Source organism: Protopterus annectens, chromosome 12.part0 (genome assembly GCF_019279795.1).
Source record: "Protopterus annectens isolate FY-2018-M chromosome 12.part0, PAN1.0, whole genome shotgun sequence".
Taxonomy (NCBI): domain Eukaryota; kingdom Metazoa; phylum Chordata; order Ceratodontiformes; family Protopteridae; genus Protopterus; species Protopterus annectens.
In genome coordinates this window covers 1,255,489,809-1,255,513,585 of record NC_056746.1, presented here as the reverse complement: position 1 = coordinate 1,255,513,585, position 23,777 = coordinate 1,255,489,809, and the positions used below count along the sequence as shown (strand labels likewise).

At 42.4% G+C, this 23,777-nt stretch overlaps 1 protein-coding gene across 1 annotated transcript in view; it reads left to right on the top strand.

Moving 5' to 3' along the window:
* Positions 1-23,777, top strand: part of AHCY (adenosylhomocysteinase) — a gene marked incomplete in the record, with an annotated part of 361,029 nt that overhangs the window by 278,700 nt on the left and 58,552 nt on the right. The window contains 1 exon segment of the mRNA XM_044090274.1: positions 10,294-10,411. Coding sequence (XP_043946209.1) covers positions 10,294-10,411 — 118 coding nt within the window.

Genomic DNA, 23,777 nt, shown 5'->3' with positions numbered 1-23,777 from the left:
TGGAAGCAGTCTGGGCTCGTTTCTCTCTGCACCCAGCTGCCTGGCTCTGTATTACAAACGATCAGTGGGTGCAGAGTATCATTTCCAGAGGCTATCACATCCCCCTAATCTATTACCAAAGACCTCCAAAATCCCTTCCCGATGTTCCACCCAGTCAAAGGGAAGAGGCAGCTTCTTAAATAAGAAGGCTATGTTAAAAACGAGTCATCCAACAGGTCCCCCCAAACCAGTGCCGGGTTTTACTCAAGATTCTTTAGTGCCAAAAAAGACCGGGGACTGGAGGTCCATTGTGGATCTCAGCCAGCTAAACAAATCAGTGGTTCAAACCAAGTTCTGCATGGTCATGATTCAATCCATCTTCCCTTTTCTTTGGGAGGGTGTGTGGATGTGCTCGATAGACCTCCGGGATGCATATTACTACATCAAAATGGACAAACGCTCCAGGAGTCTCCTTCGCTTCCGGCTGGGAGCCAATCATTACAAATTCAGAACCCTGCCATTCGGTCTCTCGTTGGCCCCCAGAGTGTTCACGAAATGCCTAGCAATGGTCACAGCTTATCTGAGACTTCAGGGATTCCAGGTGTTTCCATATTTAGACGATTGGCTCCTCTCCGCCCCCACAAAGTGCCTCCTGGTCAGGGCCCTCCGCTACACTCTAGTACTAGCAGAGTCGCTGGGAATCACCATTCACTGGGAAAAATCCAACCATCAGCCCTCACAACAATTGGAATTTATAGGGGCAGTATTCAACACTCAAACAAGTCTGGTCTCTCTTCCCCCTCACAGGCTTCAGAGATTAAGGGCACAAGTTCAAGTGTCAAAGGAAGGGGTCTGCAAGGGAACTTCTTCAGGCTCTGGGGTCTATGGCGGCAGCCATCCTAATTGTTCCCCTAGCCCAATTACATATGAGACTGCTACAATGGCTCCTTCTCTCCCAGTGGATATCCAGTCTTCATCCCCTGAGCTCACAGATTCTCATCACCAACTGCTGCAAACAAGATCTCCTCTAGAGGATGAGTACAGACAAAAATCTTTGGTGCCGCCCCTTCCAGGCTCCCCAACCCAGCACCACGGTGACCACGGACACTTCAATGATAGGGTGGGGGGGGGCACGTCCAGGGGAAGTCGGTCCAAAGCACGTGGTCCAGCACAGAGGTCAACTTGCATATCAGTGTTCTGGAGTTGAGAACGGTGCTGTTAGCATTGCAAGCATTCCATCAGCTCCTTCCTTCAGGAACGATTGCTATCCAGTCAGACATGTCCATCGTCTGGTACATAAACAAGGAGGGACCAAATCCTACCCCCCCCCCCATGTCGCGAAGCCATGAGAATCTGGCATTGGGCAATAGCTTCCAACCACTTTCTGATCGCAACGCATATCCCAGGGAACTCCAGTGTGATTGCGGGCAAGCTGAGCAGATGCATCCTCCGTCCTCACGAGTGGTCTCACAATCTGAGCATCATGGCAAAAATTCTCAGCCACTGGGGCCAGCCATGCTGCAACCTTTTCGCCTCCCCCTCAAACACAAAATGCAGTAGCTACTTTGCCCTCTTTCCTCCTCAGGGGGAGTCACCGAGAGACGCTTTGACTTTCAATTGGCCCGCGGGTCTCCTTTATGCTTATACTCCAATACCTCTGAGCCTTCTTTTTTTAAGAAAAGCTATTCAGTTGAGAAGCAAAGTGATCCTCATTGCCCCGTTCTGGCCTCAAGTGTGGTTTCCCTCCCTCCAACCTCACCTGTTACAACCTGCTTGGATCCTGGACACTCGTCAGGACCTCCTATCTCACCCACAAGGGCTGACTCCACCGAATCTATCCACTCTCAAGCTGACGGCTTGGCTTCTCCACTTCTGTTAGTTGCCAGGCAGGAAATCCTCTCCTCATCTGTCCGTGATATTATCCTGGCCTCCCATAAACCATCCACCAGAAAACTTTACAGGGACAAATGGAAAAGATTCTCTTTCTGGTCACATAATCGGATGCCAAATCCGTTTTCAACTCCTGTAGCTACTATTCTTCATTACCTCTCTGCGTTGCTTGACAGTGGTGCATCAGCTTCCACCATTCGAGTCCATGTAGCAGCTATTTCCAACTTCCATAATGGTTCATATAAAGTCCTGCTTATTTCCACCGGACTTTGCAAGACCTTCCTCAAGGGAATTTTCCATAGCAGACCTATCAGGCAGCCGGTGGAGGCATGGAATCTCTCCCGGGTTCTTCAGTCTCTTTCTCTACCCCCTTTTGAATCTGCTGCGACATGTGATCTAAAATTCTTGCCATGGAAATCCTTATTTCTGGTGGCGGTCACTTCAGCCAGACGAGTATCTGAGTTGCAGGCCTTATGCATCAAGAGTCCCTATCTGACCTTCCATAAGGACAGATTACACTGCATACTAATCCATCCTTTCTCCCCAAGGTGGTTTCCGACTTTTCTATTAACCAATCCATTGAGCTCTGTTTTCTTTCCAAATTATTCAAACAAGGGAGAATACTGTCTGCATTCATTGGATGTTCATAGACAACTGTGTTTCTACTTGGACAGAACTAAGTCCATTCGCAGTCGGACCAACTTTTCATTTCCTTTTCTGGTCCTAGAATGGGGTGTGCAGTATCTGAAGTTACTTTGTCAAAATGGCTCAGGGCTTTCATTACCTTCTCATATTCGCTAACGAATGAATCTAAGCCTGCTGAAATCAAAGCTCACTCAACTAAGGCCATCGCAGAGTCTGTTGCCTTCCACTCTAGGGCCACCATGGATGACATCTTTGCAGCAGCCATTTGGGCTAAACCCCATACCTTCATCGAGCATTACAAATTGGATCTCATCTCCAGGGGAAGAGCGGCCTTTGGCTCAATGGTTCTCAGGAATGTTCTTCCGTTGGGGCCACCCAGTTTCTCAAGTAGCTTGGGATTCTGTCCCATCAGTGAAGAATAGGAAGATTAACAACTTCAAATAAAGAAGTTGTCTTACCATAATGTTCCATCTGAGTTGTTGATCTTCTTCCAGTCATCCCATCCTCCCACCGGCCCCCACCAAAGGCTCCTGGCGGATCTTCTGGGTCTTGTGGTGTTTCAAGGTTTCTGCGCAGAGATGGCCCTCCGACTTTGTTTCTTCTATATGTTGCATGCAAACTCGATCTGTGGTAACTGAGTGAAGGACATTGTGGGTAGCAGCTTAGCTCGAGAGTTTTTGGTGCATGCAAGCTTGGTATAAGGCCGACTCAGTTCCGAGGGCTCGGAACCGAACCCATCAGAGATGACTGGAAGAAGATCAGCAACTCAAATGGAACGTTATGGTAAGACATAACTTCTTTTTTTACATATCTGTTCTACTGTATATAATAAAATGGCTGCACTTTTCTTTCTGAACACTGCAGCACAGGAGAATATCTTGCACGGTCTATGGATATACACAACAGATTTATATAAATTCAATTACACCCATCAGAAAAGATTGTCTTGTATGTGTCTAATCTGAATCTGATGTGTTCAGTCACTTTAACTGTATGACTATTGGACTGCAGGGTTTTTTTTTTACAATGTATTAAAGATCTGCCTGGTAACTCAGCAGCAATTTTTAACCAGAATAGTAACTACTTTGTCTTTTTTTCAGAAACGTATTTGTAGATTTTTGCAGCTGTTGCATGGGCTTGTCTGCATAATTTTGCAAGGCATGAAATTGGATTTTTAATCTGGTATTTTTTTGGGAGAAAGTCAGAGGGCACACTTACTGTTTACACAGGAGGATGAGTCTAGAACTCGGTCTTGCTGGTTGAAGAAATTTGTCTAGATCATGCCAAATGTGAAAGTTCAGTACATGCCTTATTGAGAGAACTATGTTAGACTACTATCTTCAGTATACCATTCTACCCCACCCCTCTGCCTCAGCTGGACAAGGATTTAGTTTGTGGTTTGGTATGGCTTCAGATTTGCTTGCTTTATTTGTGTTTCACTGTTGAGGAGCATCCCAGTGAGCTAAAGAAGCAGAGAGTAGAGCACTGGGCAAAAAGGAGGATTTAGAGGCAGAACAATGAATTTTTCCAAGCTGAAGTCTTAGGACCATAGTCCTGCTAGTTGAAATGCATAGCTTTCATTTGTGGTATTTGCTGTAAAGGCCAAGTGCTTCAAAAGGCCTGTAGCACATGAAATCTTTCAGACAGCAAAACAGGGTAAAATAATTGTTTGGTATCTCTTACCATCTGGGCTAACAGTGCTTGTGTGTGAGCTGTGTGTGTGTGTGAGCTGTGTGTGTGTGTGAGCTGTGTGTGTGTGTGAGCTGTGTGTGTGTGTGAGCTGTGTGTGTGTGTGTGAGCTGTGTGTGTGTGCTGTGCGAGTGTGTGTGTGTGTGCTGTGCGAGTGTGTGCTGTGCGAGTGTATGTGTGTGCTGTGCGAGTGTGTGTGTGTGCTGTGCGAGTGTGTGTGCTGTGCGAGTGTGTGTGCTGTGCGAGTGTGTGTGCTGTGCGAGTGTGTGTGTGTGTGTGTGTGTGTGTGTGTGTGTGCTGTGCGAGTGTGTGTGTGTGTGTGCTGTGCGAGTGTGTGTGTGTGTGCTGTGCTGTGCGAGTGTGTGTGTGTGTGTGTGTGTGTGTGTGTGTGTGTGTGTGTGTGTGTGTGTGCTGTGTGTGTGTGTGTGTGTGTGTGTGTGTGTGTGCAGTGTGTGTGTGTGTGTGTGTGTGTGCAGTGTGTGTGTGTGTGTGTGTGTGTGTGCTGTGCGAGTGTGTGTGTGTGTGTGAGCTGTGTGTGTGTGTGTGAGCTGCGTGTGTGTGTGTGTGAGCTGCGTGTGTGTGTGTGTGAGCTGCGTGTGTGTGTGTGTGAGCTGCGTGTGTGTGTGAGCTGCGTGTGTGTGAGCTGCGTGTGTGTGAGCTGCGTGTGTGTGTGTGTGTGTGTGTGTGTGTGTGTGTGTGTGTGTGTGTGTGTGTGTGTAAGCTGTGTGTGCTGTGTGCAATGTACATAATAGATCTTTTGTTTCAGGGACAGCTGGGATGGGCACTTGAGCCTTTAGCAGAGACTGCAATGCAGTACAGAAAGCAAGGGCTTCTAATCCTGCAGAAGCCACAGGCTGGCATGCAGTAGTGCAAATGCTGACAGACTTTGGAAAATGTGTACACATGAAGCACAACGGAAGGAAAGTGTTGCTCATCACTAACACCGTTAATAAATATGCATATCCATGCATATGTACATGGTGTTCAGTGACAGAAAAGTAAATTCTTATCACTGTCATATGCTCCACACATCCTACAAGCCATGCCAGAATGAAGGGTGCAAAGTCACAAGGTGGTAATATCCTATTGAAGATGACTGTGTAACAAAATGCAGATAGAAGCCACTCCTTTTTTTTATTGTAAAAGTAACAAGTTTTTGTACAAAAATCAAAAGATGCATTAAATCCTAATGGAGCCAAACGTCAGGTAGTAACAACTTAATCTTAGTCTGCTGAAAGTTCACAAGCTGACATATGCTTTATGAATCCTGTTCGCTCCACAATTATATTACTAATTATTACTATTATTAATTATATTATATTACTTATGCAAGCCAGCCTACTAAACTGTGAAGTCAGTCACTGACAGCAAACAAAACTTTGTGTTAATAGGTCTCTGCATTCATATGATTTTCTTATGTAAGACTGGAAAAGATTAAAGAATTATAAAAACTCTTTACAGTAACTGTGTGCATTTAGGGGGGGGGGGACTTGCACAGCTTTTTAATACCCTACAAAGTAAACTAGGTAGAATAAAATGCTCTACACTAGGACATTATTTTGAATACGCCAGAATTACATTTCTTGTAATTTTACCATTTATGCAATACTGATTTCATGGAATATGCTTCTGTCATATCTGTGATCTCTGTGCATATGGGTAGAATCACACTGTTCCAGTTTTCTAATAATGGCTTTTTGGTAATAGATAAGAGCTGAGACGGCATTTTCATTTCCTGTCCATTCTTTTTTTGGACATGCAAAATAATAACCATGGATGAGTTGCTAGTCCAATGCTGTTAACTGTGGTACACACTGTCCCAGTAAGACTGCTTATCCTATTTGTAAGCTTGGGGTTCCTCACATTCCCAGCATGTGTGCTTATTGAACCATCTGATATTTGCAGTGGGGTGCTGGAAACTATCTAAATTGTTAGACCTGTAAAAGTATGTGTGGCAGTGCTTCCAAATGAAAACATGAAATGTCCCATCTCTGCATATCTGGGTGCATAATTGCATGTGTAGGCAGTTCAGTTTGGAGATCTCTTGCCTGTGCTCTCCTGACTTCAGATCATTACTGCTGAATGGTAATGAGGTTAATACAGTGTAGATTACATTGTGCTGTAAACATCAGTCCCTGTAGAGCATTCTGCCCTACTTTGATGGAGATGCATGCTGTGAGCTGTGCAGGAGTGTAATTGCACATGTGCTTACAGATGTGCCCTGCCTAGTGCTCAGTATGCTGCCACATTGGTGTATTATATGTACCTCCTGCAGCTGATGTCACCTGTGAGCTGCTTGACCTTCACCCTCCTTCCTGTAGCTAACAGTTTGGGGAAGGTTTGCGAACAGTGAGCACTTTATATGCTTAGTGTACCATTACAAATGTTATATAGTACCATTGTGCTGATCCTTACCATGGATGCAAAGTGCAACTTGCTGTTCTTAGTACTTGCCCCACTGTCTCTGACTCAGTGCCCACCTTTCTGTTCTAGGTATTTGGGCATTAATTGCAACATCTATAGGATGGTGTTGTATTGCATATGCTTATCTGCCCAGTGCCTCTCTGCCTTGGACATGTAACTTGCTTTAGCCAAGTACATGACTTTAGGGCCTTGCTGTCCTGGCTCTCAGTCTACACTGCATATGTGCCCTAAAATTGTATTGTTTGATGCTCTAATGCTTAGTATGTTCTCAAAAAAGGATGAATAGTCTGCAGGACTTCATATAATACCCACGTGCTGGTCGCACATGAACTATATGCTACCCTTGCTGTATGTCTTAAAGGTGATAGTTTGTGTTTGTATGCAGAGGGTCCTTTTGCTGTATTCCTGTAATGGGTATGCAGGATGCAATGTGCCCAAGTGCCCCTTCCTCTTTATATAAGGGACACAGGCTGTAGTTACTGTGGAGCCTAGAGGTTGGTCATCTATTCACCCATGTTTGCTAGCATGGTTCTGTTGCACATCTCCCACAACACATTCTTGCACACACCACCATTTTCCTGCTTACTGGTACACTTCTGATGGAACACAGCAGCACATGGCTGATGCTGTCTGTGTTCATGTCTGAATGAAGTGTATGGATTCTGTCCATGAATTGCAAATCCCTTTGTCCTGCAGCTAAGTCCTCCAAACTGCCACTGATGCACAGCACTGGGGACATCTATGAATCCAGCTGAGTGCTTTTAACACATAGCAGAAGTATACATCACAGTATCAAGGGATTAAATAGCTTCTGTTAGATTTAGAATTTGTATATAGTGAGATTCCATCATGCAGTGTCTTAACCACACTCTAATGGAATAGTGTCATAACAGACAGGACTTTTGTGATAATCAGAGCCATTTTGAAAATGTTCAAAGATTAGTATAAAGTGTGTGGATTTAACATTAAGGGGCCTTCCATGATGAGTTGAGCTTCAATTCATTCTCTCCACTGATCTGTTTGGAACGTTTTTTCTTGGAAGCAGTAACTTCTGTGCCTAAGGGGTTCAAAAACCTTGTGCTAGCTATTGCTGTTGACCAATGCTTTGATGGTAAATAAAACCTCTTGCCTGATCCTTCTGTTTCTTTCCTCCTGCGCACTGAGTTCAGAGTTCAGTCCTGATGTATCATTGAAACTTTCTGCTTTAGTTTTTCCTTAGTCACAAACACTTTTTTTTACTTTACAGGATCTTGGACTTGCAATACCCAAAGATGTGTAGGGTTCATATGAAGTATTTCATCAGTATTTGTGCTTCCAAGGACCAACTCTTGTTTCCTCCCAGAAGTGGATTATGAACTGTCCTTGAATCACATCCTTTGTTTTCTTTGCTAAGGCAGAAATTGAAGGACTGTTAGATAATGTCTAAGGTTTAAGCAAGCTACTAGACTGCAGTGTGAATGGCTCTTCACTTCTGTGTAACTGAAAAGCATCTCAAAAAGAAAGTCACAGAAAAAAAAAAACTGAAGAAAAATATGAAGCGAAGAGAGATTATGAAAAGAATGAAGAGGCCCATACAGGGCATTTTGTAATCCCAATTTACAACAGTGGGAGCTTCTTGTATGTCAAGTCCCAACTGTATTTGGTAAAGATTTAGAATCTTTGCTTGGAAGTGCTTGTTTGGGTATAAAAATACCTATGTAAGCAAGAATTTTTCCTCCGACAGCAAATATTGGAGGTGTGATGGGGAAGAAAGAGGTAACTGGGAACATTTTCTAGGAATGTAATATGTTGGCAGACTTTAGATTCCCTGCAGGCTACTCTGTCAGAGATACCGGGTGAACAAATTGGTGTAACTAAAGAAATGAGTTTTTGAGCTCTGATACAGAAGTGGAATTGCCTAGACATACTAAGGCCTTGCTGAGTCTAATTGTGATGGCTGCCAAAAAAGCAATTACTAGAAAATGGAAATCAAAGTCTAAACCAACTTTACTAGAAGTGGTGAATATAGTAACAGAGACAAAACAACTATAACTGGGATTTTTAGAAAAGGGGGGGGGGACAAATTACATAAGAAAAAACTGGGAATTGTGGGAACAATACATATGAAGAACAGGAACGAGGTTTAAAAGAAGGCAGGGTTTGAATGAGCTATGTGATGTTCGACTGACAATGACCAGATCTGCAACTAAAATTGTCATTTATAAAAACAATCCTACAGTTTTAAAATTTTATGATTGCCTATGTCATACGCGATAATAAACATGGTTTCTTTAGAAAGCGTATTTGGCAGAGATACTGGGATGATGCTGAGTGCATTGCCTCAGATATGCAAAACAAGAGCTAATGTGTTCTATACATGACTGCTGATAATTCTACTATCCCTTGGATACTGCTCATTTTGTAACTTTGTAGGACTTCTTGGTAATCTAGCTGTTATTTTTATAGTGAGCCTCTCTGAAGAAGGCAGCAGAGTTTCCCTCCTTGGAAGGCTGTTCTACCCAGGTTTTCTAAATGTAGCAACTTCTCCTGAGCATTTTTATGAATGGATGTCTGTTTATTGCTCAAACTTGCTGTACGCTGTGTACAAACTACCTTGTTTTTTCAGGGTGTTTGTTCGGTGTATCTTAAAAGCAATCTTAGATGTCGCTTAAGACTGCCACACTTCCTGTGAGAGGTAAAAGCTTTGAGTCGGAGTGAATGCATGTGAGATCTGAGGGAGTCTTGTGCCATGCATATCTGTCTCTTTCATGCATTTATCAGAAGTGTGAAGCCTGTCACAGAATCCCAGCACTTCAAACCACAAACTGTGATTCAAACTTCTTAAAAAATGCTGTTAAACATTTTTGCAGAAGGAGCTTCACCCCAGTTTACGCCACATCTATGCTACTTCTTTCGAGATTGCAGTACCGCCTTAGTAGGAGGAAACTCAAATACTGCAACCTCAAACTTTGTTATTCTGAAGATCGCAATTGTAGACCTTGAAATTTCAACAGGCACCCCATTCCATTTTTCTAGTCCTGTGTTTGCTGGTTGCATGGAAGTTAGTCAGTGTTGAGAATCTGGCCTGAAAATGGTAAACAAATGGTTTGAACTCAGAATGGTGTCACTTGCAGTTAAATTGGCCTGTGCTTGAGAGTTCTGTTATGGTAAGTTCCATATGCAACTGTATTGTTCCTAGAAATAAGTATATACTGTTCTTGCTGTATCAGTTGATTTACAAGGGAACTTTCCCTGAATGGATCCCAAATATTCCCAGCCATCCACTTGTGCTTGGGAAAACCCTTCTATCCAGCCCTAGGTGTTTGGGTTGCCTGTAATTCAGGAAAGTATGTTAAGACATCCCTCATTAACAGTGGAGGTGGCATATCTTGTTTTTTGATGCTGTGGCGCGTACTTGGATGATCTGGTAGACGTGGTGGTTTATGTTATGGTTCATACTGTGCCACAGCACTAAGTACACATGCTTCCCCATGTGCAGGTGTATCTGAGAACATGTCCCAAATAGTGATTGGCTAAGAACATGAACCCAGTATTGGACCCATCTGGGAGGGCTCTGCATGAACATCGACTGGTAGCAGTTAGGACATGTCCATTAATTTGTTAGTATAAAGCTGCTTTTTATAAAGTTGAAGGTTTTAAATATTTTAATGTTTTGTGCTTCCACAGACACTTTGTGCATATGAAGGAAGACAGCATTGTTTGCAACATTGGTCATTTTGATGTTGAAGTTGATGTGAAATGGTTGAATGACAACGCAGTTGAAAAAGTTAACGTTAAACCACAGGTAGGTGAATGTGCACTTGCATGCAAGTAATCTTGTAACTTAAATATAGACTTGCTTACTAAAATATTGGCCTGCTGCCCTTATGTTTAATCTAAATAGCGTTAATTGGTGTAGTCCTTCAGTGGTGAGTTGGTGAGGAGAGCAGTTTGGGTTGAGCACAACTGTGCAGCAAGTTGGGGTTCAGCCCCAGTGCTAGCATCATATGCTGGGTGCAAAGTAGCTCATGGTATCACTTGAAGAATCCAGTTTGGGTTTGGTATTTAACCTTTTGTTTAAAATATCTCCTGCAGCGTAATATGCACATGAATACTTATAAATGGGTCTGACAACATTCTATGTCTTCATCAAGGGGAAACTGTATTATGTGTAATCTGTTTGTTTAGTTTTGGAATTTGTGAATATCTTTTGATAAATATGTGCCTTATTTAATGTAGGCTTTGTATGGTGATGGAGCTTATTTTGGTCAGCAGTTGGGAGTAAAGCGAACAGTCTTTGATAGGATGCCACTCCGTCATAGAGCACTCGCATGCTTACAGCATGCACTCGTGAAAGAACACTCGTGTGCTTACAGCATGCACTTCTGAAAGAACACTCGCGTGCTTACAGCATACACTCGTGAAGGAACACTCGCGTGCTTACAGCATACACTCGTGAAGGAACACTCGCGTGCTTACAGCATACACTCGTGAAGGAACACTCGCGTGCTTACAGCATACACTCGTGAAGGAACACTCGCGTGCTTACAGCATACACTCGTGAAGGAACACTCGCGTGCTTACAGCATACACTGCGTGAAGGAACACTCGCGTTACAGCATACACTGCGTGAAGGAACACTTTCGGTGCTTACAGCATACACCGTGAAGGAACACTCGCGTTACAGCATACACTGCACTGCTTACAGCATACACTGCATCGGCGTGCTTACAGCATACACTCGCACCGCGTGCTTACAGCATACACTGCATCGCTCGCTTACAGCATACACCGCAGCGTGCTTACAGCATACACTGCATCGCGTGCTTACAGCATACACTCGTACTCGCGTGCTTACAGCATACACTCGTGAAGGAACACTCGCGTGCTTACAGCATACACTCGTGAAGGAACACTCGCGTGCTTACAGCATACACTCGTGAAGGAACACTCGCGTGCTTACAGCATACACTCGTGAAGGAACACTCGCGTGCTTACAGCATACACTCGTGAAGGAACACTCGCGTGCTTACAGCATACACTCGTGAAGGAACACTCGCGTGCTTACAGCATACACTCGTGAAGGAACACTCGCGTGCGTGCTTACAGCATACACTGCATCAAGCGTGCTTACAGCATACACTTTCAAGTGCTTACAGCATACACTGCTGCGTTAGCACAGCATACACTCGCACTGCTGCTTACAGCATACACTGCGGCGTGCTTACAGCATACACTTTCGTACTCGCGTGCTTACAGCATACACTCGTACTCGCGTGCTTACAGCATACACTCGTACTCGCGTGCTTACAGCATACACTCGTACTCGCGTGCTTACAGCATACACTCGTACTCGCGTGCTTACAGCATACACTCGTACTCGCGTGCTTACAGCATACACTCGTGGAGCAGATGTTCTTCATCTCACATTGCTGCAGTCCTTACACTTGGGTAGTCCGCTGTCCTCAGTCGGCCCGAATATCAAAGTATAAGGCTGACGTCGGTCAGGGCGCATTTGACTGACGTCAGGACGTCAGGGTACAAATGCGCATGACCGGCGTCATATCCTCAGTCTTTTTTGCCGCATGGTCCGATGCAGAAGCAGTATTGCAAGTGCCGGTTGGCGTTCTGAGATTTTTCGATTTAGAAGTTTCAGACCGAGTTCAAAGTTGGCTAAGTACCCCGTTGGGGAATATTTTAGTTTTTTTCTTGCCTCAATCATTTACCGGATGTCAGAAAAAGTTAATAATTGCATTTCTTGTGGGAAACAGATACCGCATAGAGATTATCATACTTTGTGTATTCCTTGCTTAGGGCCTGAGCACGACGTTGTTGGCTGTCGCTCTTGTGCTAGATTTAATAAACGCACTATAAAGAGAAGGTTGGATTGTGCAAGGTTAGTCTTTGGGAAGCGGTGCAACTATAAAATGCCGTCGGATGCTCCGACGCCCGCTTCTTCGAAGAAGCGCAAGGACAAGGCAGTTAAGCCTAGGCTAGAAGAACCGTCTGTACCAGACGCCGGTTCTTTAGAGGTGTCTGTGGAGCCGGTGGCTCCACCGGAGGTTTCTTTGTGTTCCCAGGGTGAGACCTTATTATTGCAAGATGTGGCCTCTCAGGAGACTAGTCAGGCTGAGGGGGCTTCTCCTGTTACTATACTCCCCTCCCTTCCTAGGGTGGCTAGACCCTCTCCTTCTGTTTCAAAGGCTTCCCCCAGGGGCAGGCCAGGTTTAGCTTCAGTTGGTGTTACCCCTAGCTCTTCAGGTACTGTGCCCAAGTAGCATATGCTTAAAATGGCAGAAGATTTGATTACTTTGATTAGGGGTTCTATGCCCCCTCCTGATAAGAGACCTAGGGTGGAGCCTGAGCTGGGGGGTTTTGAGCAGGCTTCAGATGTTTCAGAGTCTTCGGCTGAAGACTTGCAGGAGTACTCTCCTTATTCTGATTCTGATGTGGATGATTCTACTCCTTCTGCTACTCCTCCTGAGGATTTTTCTTTTTCAGAAACTCTTCATTCCATGAGGGAGCATTTTAAGTGGGAAGGTCAGGACTTCTCTGATTCCAGGAAAAGGCTTAGGGAATTTCTGTTTTTACCCCAGCATAGGCCTTTGGCTATACCTCCTGTTTTGGATGTAGTGGAAGATGTTTTTACAGAAGCTTCTCTTAATCCTGATTCTTTGCCTCCTGCTCCTGTTAAGCCGGATAGGTATTACAGGGTGCCTGAAGCTCATAAGTATCTTTTTAAGAGTCCTAGGGCAGACCCAGAAACGGTTAGCCAGGGGCCTAAAGGTGTTAAGGCTTCTGTTGTTAAAAATCCGGTTCCTGCAGACAAGGAGGCTAGGGCCTTGGATAGATGGGGAAAGAAAGTCTATACTTCTTCCACTCTTGCTATGAGGGCTCTGAATTGCCAGTTTCACATGTTGAAATACCAAAATTATCTCCTTTTACAATTGAAGTCTAAGGTTGATGCTCTGGTAGTAGGTATTGCTTGTAAGGAGTTGCAAGATTTAGTGTATGTTTCTGAACAGGTGGGTAAGCATTCTTTACAATGTGGTTTTGATGCTGTACAGGCCTCGTCTAGGGTGGCTGCCACTGGGTCAGTTCTTCGCAGGCACGCCTGGCTGAGGGATCAGAATTTGTCTGAACATGTTAAAACAAGGATTTTAGATGCTCCTTTACAATCTGACGTGTTGTTTGGTCCTCCTGTTGAGACAGTTTTAAAGAAAATGGAAGACAAGGCTAAGTCTATGCAGACTGTTAAAGATTTTTTGCAGGTCCAGCCTCCAAAGTTTAGTAGAAATTGGCCTACTAAAGGGTGGACGTATCCTTCTTATGATTCGCAGTCTAGGAGTAGATCTAGACGTGGTAAGGGCAGGGCCCAGGGCTCTTTCAGGCCTAGAACAGGAAGTTCTCCTGCACAGGCTTCGGGTGAGGGCAGGGGTCAGTCCTTTCGTAAGCAGACCCAATGACCTACCTTTTCAGCTGCCAGAGCCTGCTCGTCTGGCAGCACCTTTGGGAGGAAGGTTGGCACTTTTCAAAGAAAATTGGAGTTTAATTACCCAGGACAAATGGGTATTAGATATCATACACCACGGCTACAGGTTTTATTTCCATACCTTGCCTCCTTTCAAAGGCATGCCAGACGTTCCTCCTCAACATAGAATAGAGGCTCACAAACAGGTTTCTCTGTTACTCCAACAAGGGGCCATACAGCCGGTCCCTCTGCCAGAAGTGGGCCTAGGATTTTATTCTCGCCTGTTCCTAGTACCAAAGAAGGGGAACACGTGGAGACCAATTTTGGATTTATCTATCCTCAACACTTATCTGGACATTCCCAAGTTCAAAATGTTGACGTTGCAGCAGCTTTTACCTCTGCTGGGCAGAGATCATTGGATGGTAACTTTGGATCTCAAGGAGGCTTACCTTCATGTTCCTATCAGACTAAGTTGCAGAAAGTATCTGCGTTTTCGAGCTGGGACTTCTCACTATCAGTTCTCTGCATTGCCCTTTGGCTTATCTACTGCGCCCAGAGTGTTCACAAAAGTTCTGGCTCCAGTGATAGCTTTCTTCAGACTAAAAGGAATACAGATCTATCCTTATTTGGACGACTGCCTAATTCTGGCTCAAGGAAGAGAAGAGCTTCTTCATCATTTGGAATATGTGATAGCAGTGCTAAGATGCCTAGGGTATTCTGTGAACGAAATAAAGTCCAGTCTAGTACCCTCTCAAGACATGTGCTTTCTGGGTGTGAGACTGAATACAGCATCCCAGATGGCCTTTTTGACCCCGGACAAACAAAAGAATCTATCCCTTTACTTCCATCAATTATCTCATCAGTCCGGGCTGACTGCAAGGACAGTCCTTCAAGCCTTAGGGTTCATGGCATCTTGTATTCTGGTGCTTCCCAATGCCAAACTGCATATGAGGAAGCTACAATGGTATCTCAAAAATGTATGGACACAGCACTGCCAGGATCTGGACACTGTCATTCAAATAATACCTTGCATTCAAAAGGAATTTTTGTGGTGGGCTCAGGAATGTCACCTAAACAAGGGACTCTCTGTGACCCGGCCAGAGGCGAGTCAGATTTTAACGACAGATGCCTCAGACAAAGCTTGGGGAGCTCATCTAAATGGAAAGTGGATACAAAACAAGTGGCCTGTCAGACTACAACATCTACATATCAACATGAAGGAGATGTTAGCAGTCCAGTTTGCATTAATTGCTTTCAAGGAATTACTTCTTCCAGGGCAGGTGTTGATTCTAACAGACAACACAACTGTCATGTGGTATATCAACAAGCAAGGGGGAACGCATTCTTATCCTCTATGCAGGCAAGCAATGATTTTGTGGGAGACTGCTCTCAGTTTACAGCTCAATCTTCAGGCAAGGTTTCTGCCAGGAGCACAGAACTCCTTAGCAGATGTGTTGAGCAGACTAATTATGGATCCCCACGAGTGGAAATTGGATCCTCATGTATTTCAGAAATTGACAGTGTCATGGGGAACTCCAGACATAGATCTGTTCGCTTCTCCACTAAACCATCAGCTGCCAAAGTTTTGCACAAAAAGGTTTCATCCCACAGCTTGGAAAGTGGATGCTCTTTCTTTCAATTGGAGCAATCTTCATGTGTATGCCTTTCCTCCTCTGCCTCTCCTCCCAAAGGTACTTCTGAAGGTCAGACAGGACAAGCCAAGGATGATTTTAATAGCTCCAGATTGGCCTCGACAGCACTGGTACCCATTACTGAGAAGTCTGGTACGGAAACCTCCATGGCCTTTGCCTTCGATTCCACACCTGTTGTCACAGGAGGACAGCCATTTGCTGAATGTCAAACTTCACTCTCTGCACCTAACAGCCTGGCATATTCTGTTTTGAACCATAGAGGGTCTCAACTTCCACAACAAGTTTTGAATGTGATTTTGGAAGCTAGAAGGCCTAATACAAGGAAAGTGTACGCAGATAAATGGAAGAGATTTTTAATTTGGAGTGCAGCAAAAGATTTTGATGTTTCTGAGCCTAATTTGAGTGTGGCTCTTCAATATCTTACTGAGTTACTGGACAAAGGTTTGTCTTTCTCTTCTATTAAGGTTCATGCTGCAGCAATTTCGGCTCACTATGATTGTGACCCACCATTGTTTTCTCATCCTTTGTTCAAGCAATTTCTTAGAGGGGCAAAGAATATTAGACCCCCACGAAAAACTCCTACTCCTGCTTGGGATCTCAATTTTGTGTTGGAGAAACTCACTCTACAACCTTTTGAGCCTGCAGCTACTGCTGAGTTGAAATATTTATCATGGAAGACTGCTTTTTTGTTGGCCATTACCTCTGCAAGAAGGGTTTCTGAATTACAGGCCCTTGTGGCGGTTGAGCCTTTCTTGATTTTCCATAAGGATAGGGTATCATTACGTACTAATCCTTCCTTTATGCCTAAGGTGGTTTCTAGTGTGGCTTTAAACCAAACTATTCATTTGCCTACTTTTTATGCAAATCCCCAAAATAAAGGGGAAAAGATTTTGCACACTTTAGATGTCCACAGGCAGTTGCGTTATTATTTGGACAGAACTAAAGGGTTCAGGCAGTCTCAGCAGTTGTTTGTTTCTTTTGCTTTGAGTTCTCAGGGCAAGCCTGTATCAAAACAAACTATTTCTAAGTGGATTGGGTTTTGCATTGCTTTCTGTTATTCCCATCATGGCAAGGAAATTCCAGCTGGGATTAGGCCTCATTCCCCTAGGGCTACTGCCACTTCAACAGCTTTTTTGCGGGGAGTGGCAACCAAGGATATTTTGGAGGCAGCTACTTGGAGTTCTGTGCATACTTTCTCTAGGCATTATCACCTGCCACTTTACTCTAAGTCCAGGGCTGGTTTTGCCACTGCTGTTTTGCAGGGCATTTTGGCAGCTCCTGCTTCCTTGTAGTTAGCCATCCTCCCTTAACTCTGCTTTGGGATTCTACCCAAGTGTAAGGACTGCAGCAATGTGAGATGAAGAACATAGTACAGTTTTGTACCTACCATAAATGTAGATGTTCAAGATCCACATTGTTGCAGTCCAATTTACCCTCCCTCCTTCCCTCTGTAGTTAGAGGTGGTTGTGTGGGTTGGGTTGTACATTTTGTGTATATTGTATATATTGTACATATAGTTAGTGCAAGGGTGGTTGGTTGGTTGTTTGCTGTCTTTTGGTTTTGACCTTTATTTTTAGGGTCTTCTGACATCTGGGGCAAGAAAAGACTGAGGATATGACGCCGGTCATGCGCATTTGTACCCTGACGTCCTGACGTCAGTCAAATGCGCCCTGACCGACGTCAGCCTTATACTTTGATATTCGGGCCGACTGAGGACAGCGGACTACCCAAGTGTAAGGACTGCAGCAATGTGGATCTTCGAACATCTACATTTATGGTAGGTACAAAACTGTACTTTTTGAGCTTTGCCATTTCATTTACCCTCATGTTTGTGGGATCTGAGTCTCTTGTTAAAAACCTCTATGGACACAAGGATGTCAAAAGTAGTTCAGAATTTATACCAGCTTGGCAAATGCACTTATTGCGATCTCCATTTAGTTTCATAGGAAAGTACTGGGTATGTGGTTCAGGAAGCCATTAGTCCATCCCAGTTTCCCTAGAACACTGGTTATGTGACTTGCTGAGATTTGCGTGATATGCAGATGGGAGGCTGAGGGAGTCAAACAGTGGACTATATGAAGCATCTCATTAACAGCTCCTAGCTTTGATTCCGTGCTTTAACTAGCAAATGTATGGTGAAGACATTTGTGGGCTTTGTCTGTTTATTACTAGTAGTGCCAGCTAGGTCTTGGCTAACGTGCAGTAAACTGGAAACACTCCATCCTCAGCATAAACAAGCAAATAAGGTTTCTTGTGAAGTCCTACAAAGCAAACTATGAATCCAAATTAGTGTCAACTAAGGACAACCATAAGGCATTTTTTATTTACATCTGTATCCTAAAAAGGAAGACCCAGATTTGTACTGAAAATACCACATACACTGAAATTGTGGACATAGCAAACCTGTTAGCCGATAGGTTCTGTAAAAACTTCACTCCCCTGTATCCACCACACACACCATGACATTCCTTCCAGCTGTGCCCCACCTTGCATCTCTAGAGAGCAGGTCGTACACACCGTCTCTGAGGCCAGAAACACAATATTTATGTACTTGACAATATCCCAGGCTGGGTCTTACATGGGCTCCAACAAGAACTAGCAATACCATTGGGCTTTTTTTTTTTTTTTTTTTTTTTTTTTTTTTTTCATAGTCTAAGCACTGGCTTTGTCCCAACTGAATGGAAAACTGCCAATGTTATTCCCTTACACAAAGGTGTTGCCTCCACTGACCCTGAGGAACTATAGGCCTGTTAGCCTGTTCACCCTTATCTGCAAGGGCATGGAGGGAATCATCATGGACCTTATCAGCAAAGATATAGGTAATCTCCAAACACTTGTCCCTACTCTGTTTGGATTTGTCAAAGTGAGGTCATGCCTGTTAAACCTGGTGGATTCTTCGAGACAGTCACCAGAGCCCTGGACAAAGGGAAAACTGTGTGGATACAGCCTGCCTGGACTTGGCCAAGGCTTTTGACACTATTCCCCAATCGGGCATTATTGACTAACTCACCCAGCTAGGTATCAACCCTTATATCGTTAGGTGGGTTGCTAACTGGCTCACTGATCGAACCCATACAGTCAAAATAGGGGAATCCACCTCCAACAGCAGACCTGTAACCAGTGGGGTTCCACAGGGGTCATTCCTGGGACCCCAGTTGTTTGGAATGTATTTATCCAAAGTAGAAGCAAAAACTACAACTCTATGGCTGAGAAATTTTGCTGATGACTGCAAACTGGGAGCAATCACAGAATCCCCAGGTGATGTCAGCATCTACAAGAGGGTCTTAAACAAATGACTGGTGCCAAAGTCACAGCTTTAAACTCAATGCAAAAAAATGTATTATCCCTTTTGGTAAAAGCGATGTTCCGGCTAACTGCCAAATCAATAGAACCACCCTAAGCACTCACTCAGTGTTGAGATACCTAGGCACACAGGTTGACAGCAAACTTACCTTTGATCACCGTGTCTCCACAAATATGCATCTGAAATGCTATTAATGTACTTGCTGTCCTGACTGTTGCATCCCTTGTAATAATAAAGTGGTTACTACGCAAAGTGGTTGTCTCACACCTCCAGTTGTGTATTTTTGAAGTGTGAGTTCATGTTGAGAGAAGGTGTAGTCTGGTGGCTTTTATGCAGGGCTGTATTTCCCTTATTTACTTTATTAAAATTCACAGGAGTCTCCGATCCTGTTATTGATTTTCTTTTAATGGCATGCGATTTTAAGTCTATGTGCCATAACATGATGGTTCCTTGTATGAAGCAGGGTATATGTGTCATTGTGCAGGAAATAAATGAAGTGCTTCACGCTTCCTAAACGTTTTTTATCTAGGGGATTTGCTTTGTCAGTTCAGATAGTGTTGCTGCTGCATTCATTAAAAAGCAATCTTTTTTTCATATAAGTGTTTACTGTGTGGAACTGGAAGATGAACATTAATTTTTCACTACATGCTTAAGGCTTGCACAGTATTCTGGGTAGCAGCCACCTCATGGTGTATGGTGGGTCCAGAGTTGAATTCACGAAAGCCTGCATCTTTATTACAGCCCAGAGCTGGGCCTTTTTGTTGCCAAATCAAGTAGTAGTATCTTGTTTGAAACCAGGGCATCTATACATTTGATCAGATTTGTTCTTTTTTGGAAAGCAACATTTATATTACTTTCTGTTTCAGCAGGAGGTTTTTGTCACATTGCAGAGGGCAAAGTACATATGATTCTTGAATATTGGGTATATAGAGGCCACTGTACTGCAGAGACTTAGTGCAACAACCCATCTCCAGCTGGTTTCTATGCATTGTAATATATTAGTTCTGCATGAGGTCACCTGATGCATGTGTACTTCACAGCTTTGTGCCTTAATGTTTGACAAATTAATGCTGTTTAGCTAGATCTGGCATAACGTAGATGGCTGTTGGAGCTGCATATACTGTCAGAATATTTTCCAAATTTTTTTCTGTTGCGAAAGAACTTTGCTTTGTTTTTAGCTCATTTTGGGGTTGTAACCTTTCTCATTAAGTTAGGATTAATTTGAGATTACATACTTTGAGACATAACATGGCATCACAAAACAAATTGATTAATATTTAAAAACATATGAATCCTAAAATCTGTTAATATTAAAACGATCTTTAATGTAGAAAAAATTATGCATTTTATTTTAAACGCAATTGTTTAGCCTTTAATATTGACTTATTAACTGCAGCATTAATACCAGGAAAACTATCCACTTGCAATCTAATAATCCATTCATATGCACGTTAAAATATTCCTACAGATTTCAGAATGGTGCTAAATAATATATATATATATATATATATATATATATATATATATATATATATATATATATATATATATATATATATTTGATAATACCATGGATGAAGTTCTTAAGAAGAGAAATGGCAATGCCCATCCCTGTTTTTTTTTAAGAACAAATATTTCTCAAGAGCCTGGTATGAATACAGTAAATGAGAATAGGCTGCTTCAAGATGGAAATGCATGGTATTTAACAAGTTATAATAAGTGAACAGAAACAGTCAAGAAGTTGATTATAAATAATTGGGATATTTTAAGAGCTATGCCAGAGCTAAGAGATCTTCTTGGTGAAAAGACCCAGCTTTGCTTATACTGACTGTTTAAGATTAAGAAATAGCTGTTATAAGGATATGAATTTTACTGATGGAACTTGCACTTGTTTGAAATTTGGAACATTTCCGTGCCATAATTGCTGTTGTAATGTAATTTGCTCCAACAACATGTTTATTCACCCAGAGACAATGCGAAAGTTGAGCTTTAGATGCACAGCTACTTGTAATACTACTATTATATTAATATTCTATACTTGGTTACCCGCAAGAAATGCAACAGTTTCTATGTAGAGAAGTGCTCAAGAAAATTAAAAGATTGTATTATCGAACCCCATTCTGAAATCCGTTGGAATATTTTAATTAATGTGCTAGCAAAGCACAAAATGGAGAAGGGATTAAATCATGATTTTACATTTTGAGTTACAGATTTTTATAAAATTTTTAGAGGTCTTGATATAAAAGGCTTTGGGTATGTGAATAAGAATGGATTATTATATTGTAAGCAGATAGCTTTCCTGGTATTAATGCTGCAGTTAGCATTAACCTAATATTAAAGTCTAAACAACAGTGATTAAAACAAAATATATAATTTTTTCTACCTTAGATTGTTTTAATGTTAACAGTTTTTAGGATTCATGTTTTTAAATGTTAATCAATTGGTTCTGTGATGCTATTGGATGGGCTGTGTTATGTGATGTTTGAAATATATTTAATGAGACGTTGTTTTAATTAAATTTGCATTGTCACTGATGAGATTTTTCATCCTAAAACTTTGCACATTAATAGTTTTAACTATATCTGCAGAATCAGCTTGTTTTTGTTTTAAGTTATGTAACCTGACATTGGTCGTGGGTTGCCCTGAAAAACTGACATTGTCCAGTGGGCTTACCTAGTTATCGATTTTATTTAACCTTCTCAGAAGGCTTTTTGTACAGGCCAAGGTAAAGTTAGGATTTACTAATTATGGTGTCATGACTCGGGTCATGGTCTGTGCTGTAAAACCTGAAGTTATTTTTATGACTGGGACAGTGTTCACCAGTTGTGCAGTTTCTTTTTAATAAAAAAAAAAAAACAAAAAAACTTTTTATTATCACACATGACGTAGGCAATCTTACATTTATATAAATGAAAACAAACCATATTGACACAGTTCCAGTTGCATACACTGTACATTACAAACCACGTTTACAAACCACATTGACACAATTGTATTGCAAACATTATACATCATTTATCTGTCCAGTCGTTATCAGTCAGACATTACACAGCTCATTCAAATCCTGCCTTCTTTTAAACCTCATTCCTCCTTTGCATGTATTGTTCCCATGATTCCCATTTTTTTCCTACGTAATTTGCTCCTACTCTTTTCTGAAGATCCCAGTTCCAGTTTTATTTGTTACTATATTCGCTACTTCTAGTAAAGTTGGTTCAGACTTTGATTTCCATTTTCTAGTAATTCCTTTTTTGGCAGCCTCCACAGTTACTCTGCAAGGCCTTACTATGTCAAGGCAATTCCGATTCTGTATCCTAGCTCAAAAACAAATCATTTCTTTAAACAATTTGCTCCTCCAATGTCTGGCAAAGCAGTCCGCAGGGAATCTTTAAAGTTTGCCAACTCATTGCACTCCCAGAAAATGTGTTCCCAGTTATCCCTTTCTTCCCCATCACACCTCCAACATTTGCTGTCCACCTGACGAAAAATTCTTTGGAGTCTCATAGGTATTTTTATATCCCAAGTAAACACTTCCAAGCAAAGATCCTAAGTCCTAGACTTTGTTGCATATTTGGGAGACCTGCATATATCCCCCATTGTTCTAAACAGCTTCTGTTCTAGATTCAAACAAAAACTCTACCAGTGCTTGTTTTACATTTAGGACCCCCTATTTCTTTATGTTTACTTATACTCTGATATCAGTACTTGATAAAGAAGGTGATCTCTAACCTCCAGTCCAAATAAATTCTTGGCGTCTTCCTATTGTATTACCTTTCCCTCTCTGTTTGCTCCCAATACCTTGGTTCCTTTGCCAGTTTTCTCCAATAAATTCCACCCCCCTCTTGGCTATTGTCTGTGTTCTGAATTGTAGTCCTCCCTATCGTCAGACTCTCCTTTCTCCATTCCTGTTTTGGCTTAGTTCTTGGAATACTTTCTGCTACTTTATAAATTCAATATTCTATATGATTATTGTTCTCCTTCAAGGCCTGCATCCAAAATCCCAATGACCTTGTTTCTCTAGCCCCCCCCCCCATTTCATCATCATCCCATTCCACTTTGAATTATAGTTTTCTGGTTGTGCTATGTATGAGCCTTAACTGTGCTATGAAATATTCCTTTAGTTTCGGTAATCCCAGTCTGTCTTGTTCTCTTCGAAGAATCAGTTTATCCCACTTGACTCTCGCCGACTTCCCCTCCCAGACAAAATCCTTCAGCTCTTTATAATTTCTGTCCACAACTTCTCTGCTTGATAAAAATATGCCTGACCTGTGTATAAGACTAAAGGGACTAAAAACATTTTAACTGCTTGTATCTTACCATTAGATAGCCATATTACAGCTTCCATTTTCTATTTTTTGTATTGTATTTTGATTAGTCTGTTCCCACATCCTTAGCTGCCACACAGGAATCGTTTTTAATCCATACTCCTAATTACTTAATTTTATCGTGTCTCCATAAATATGGATATTGCTGAACCAATACTTGTGTGTGTACATAATTTACAGCTATTGACTTTGTTTTAGCTTCATTAATTTTGTATCCAGAAAAGATATGAAACTGTCTCAAAATGTTCCACAGCACTGTAATGTCCCTTTCTGGTTTTGTCCGGTATAAAATATCATCTGCAAATAGAGCCAGCTTTTCTTGACTACCATATTAATTATATCCTTGAATTTGAGTCCCTTATTTTCTTTGCCAGAGTTTCTAAATGTAATGCAAATAACAAAGGTGAGAAAGGACACTCTTG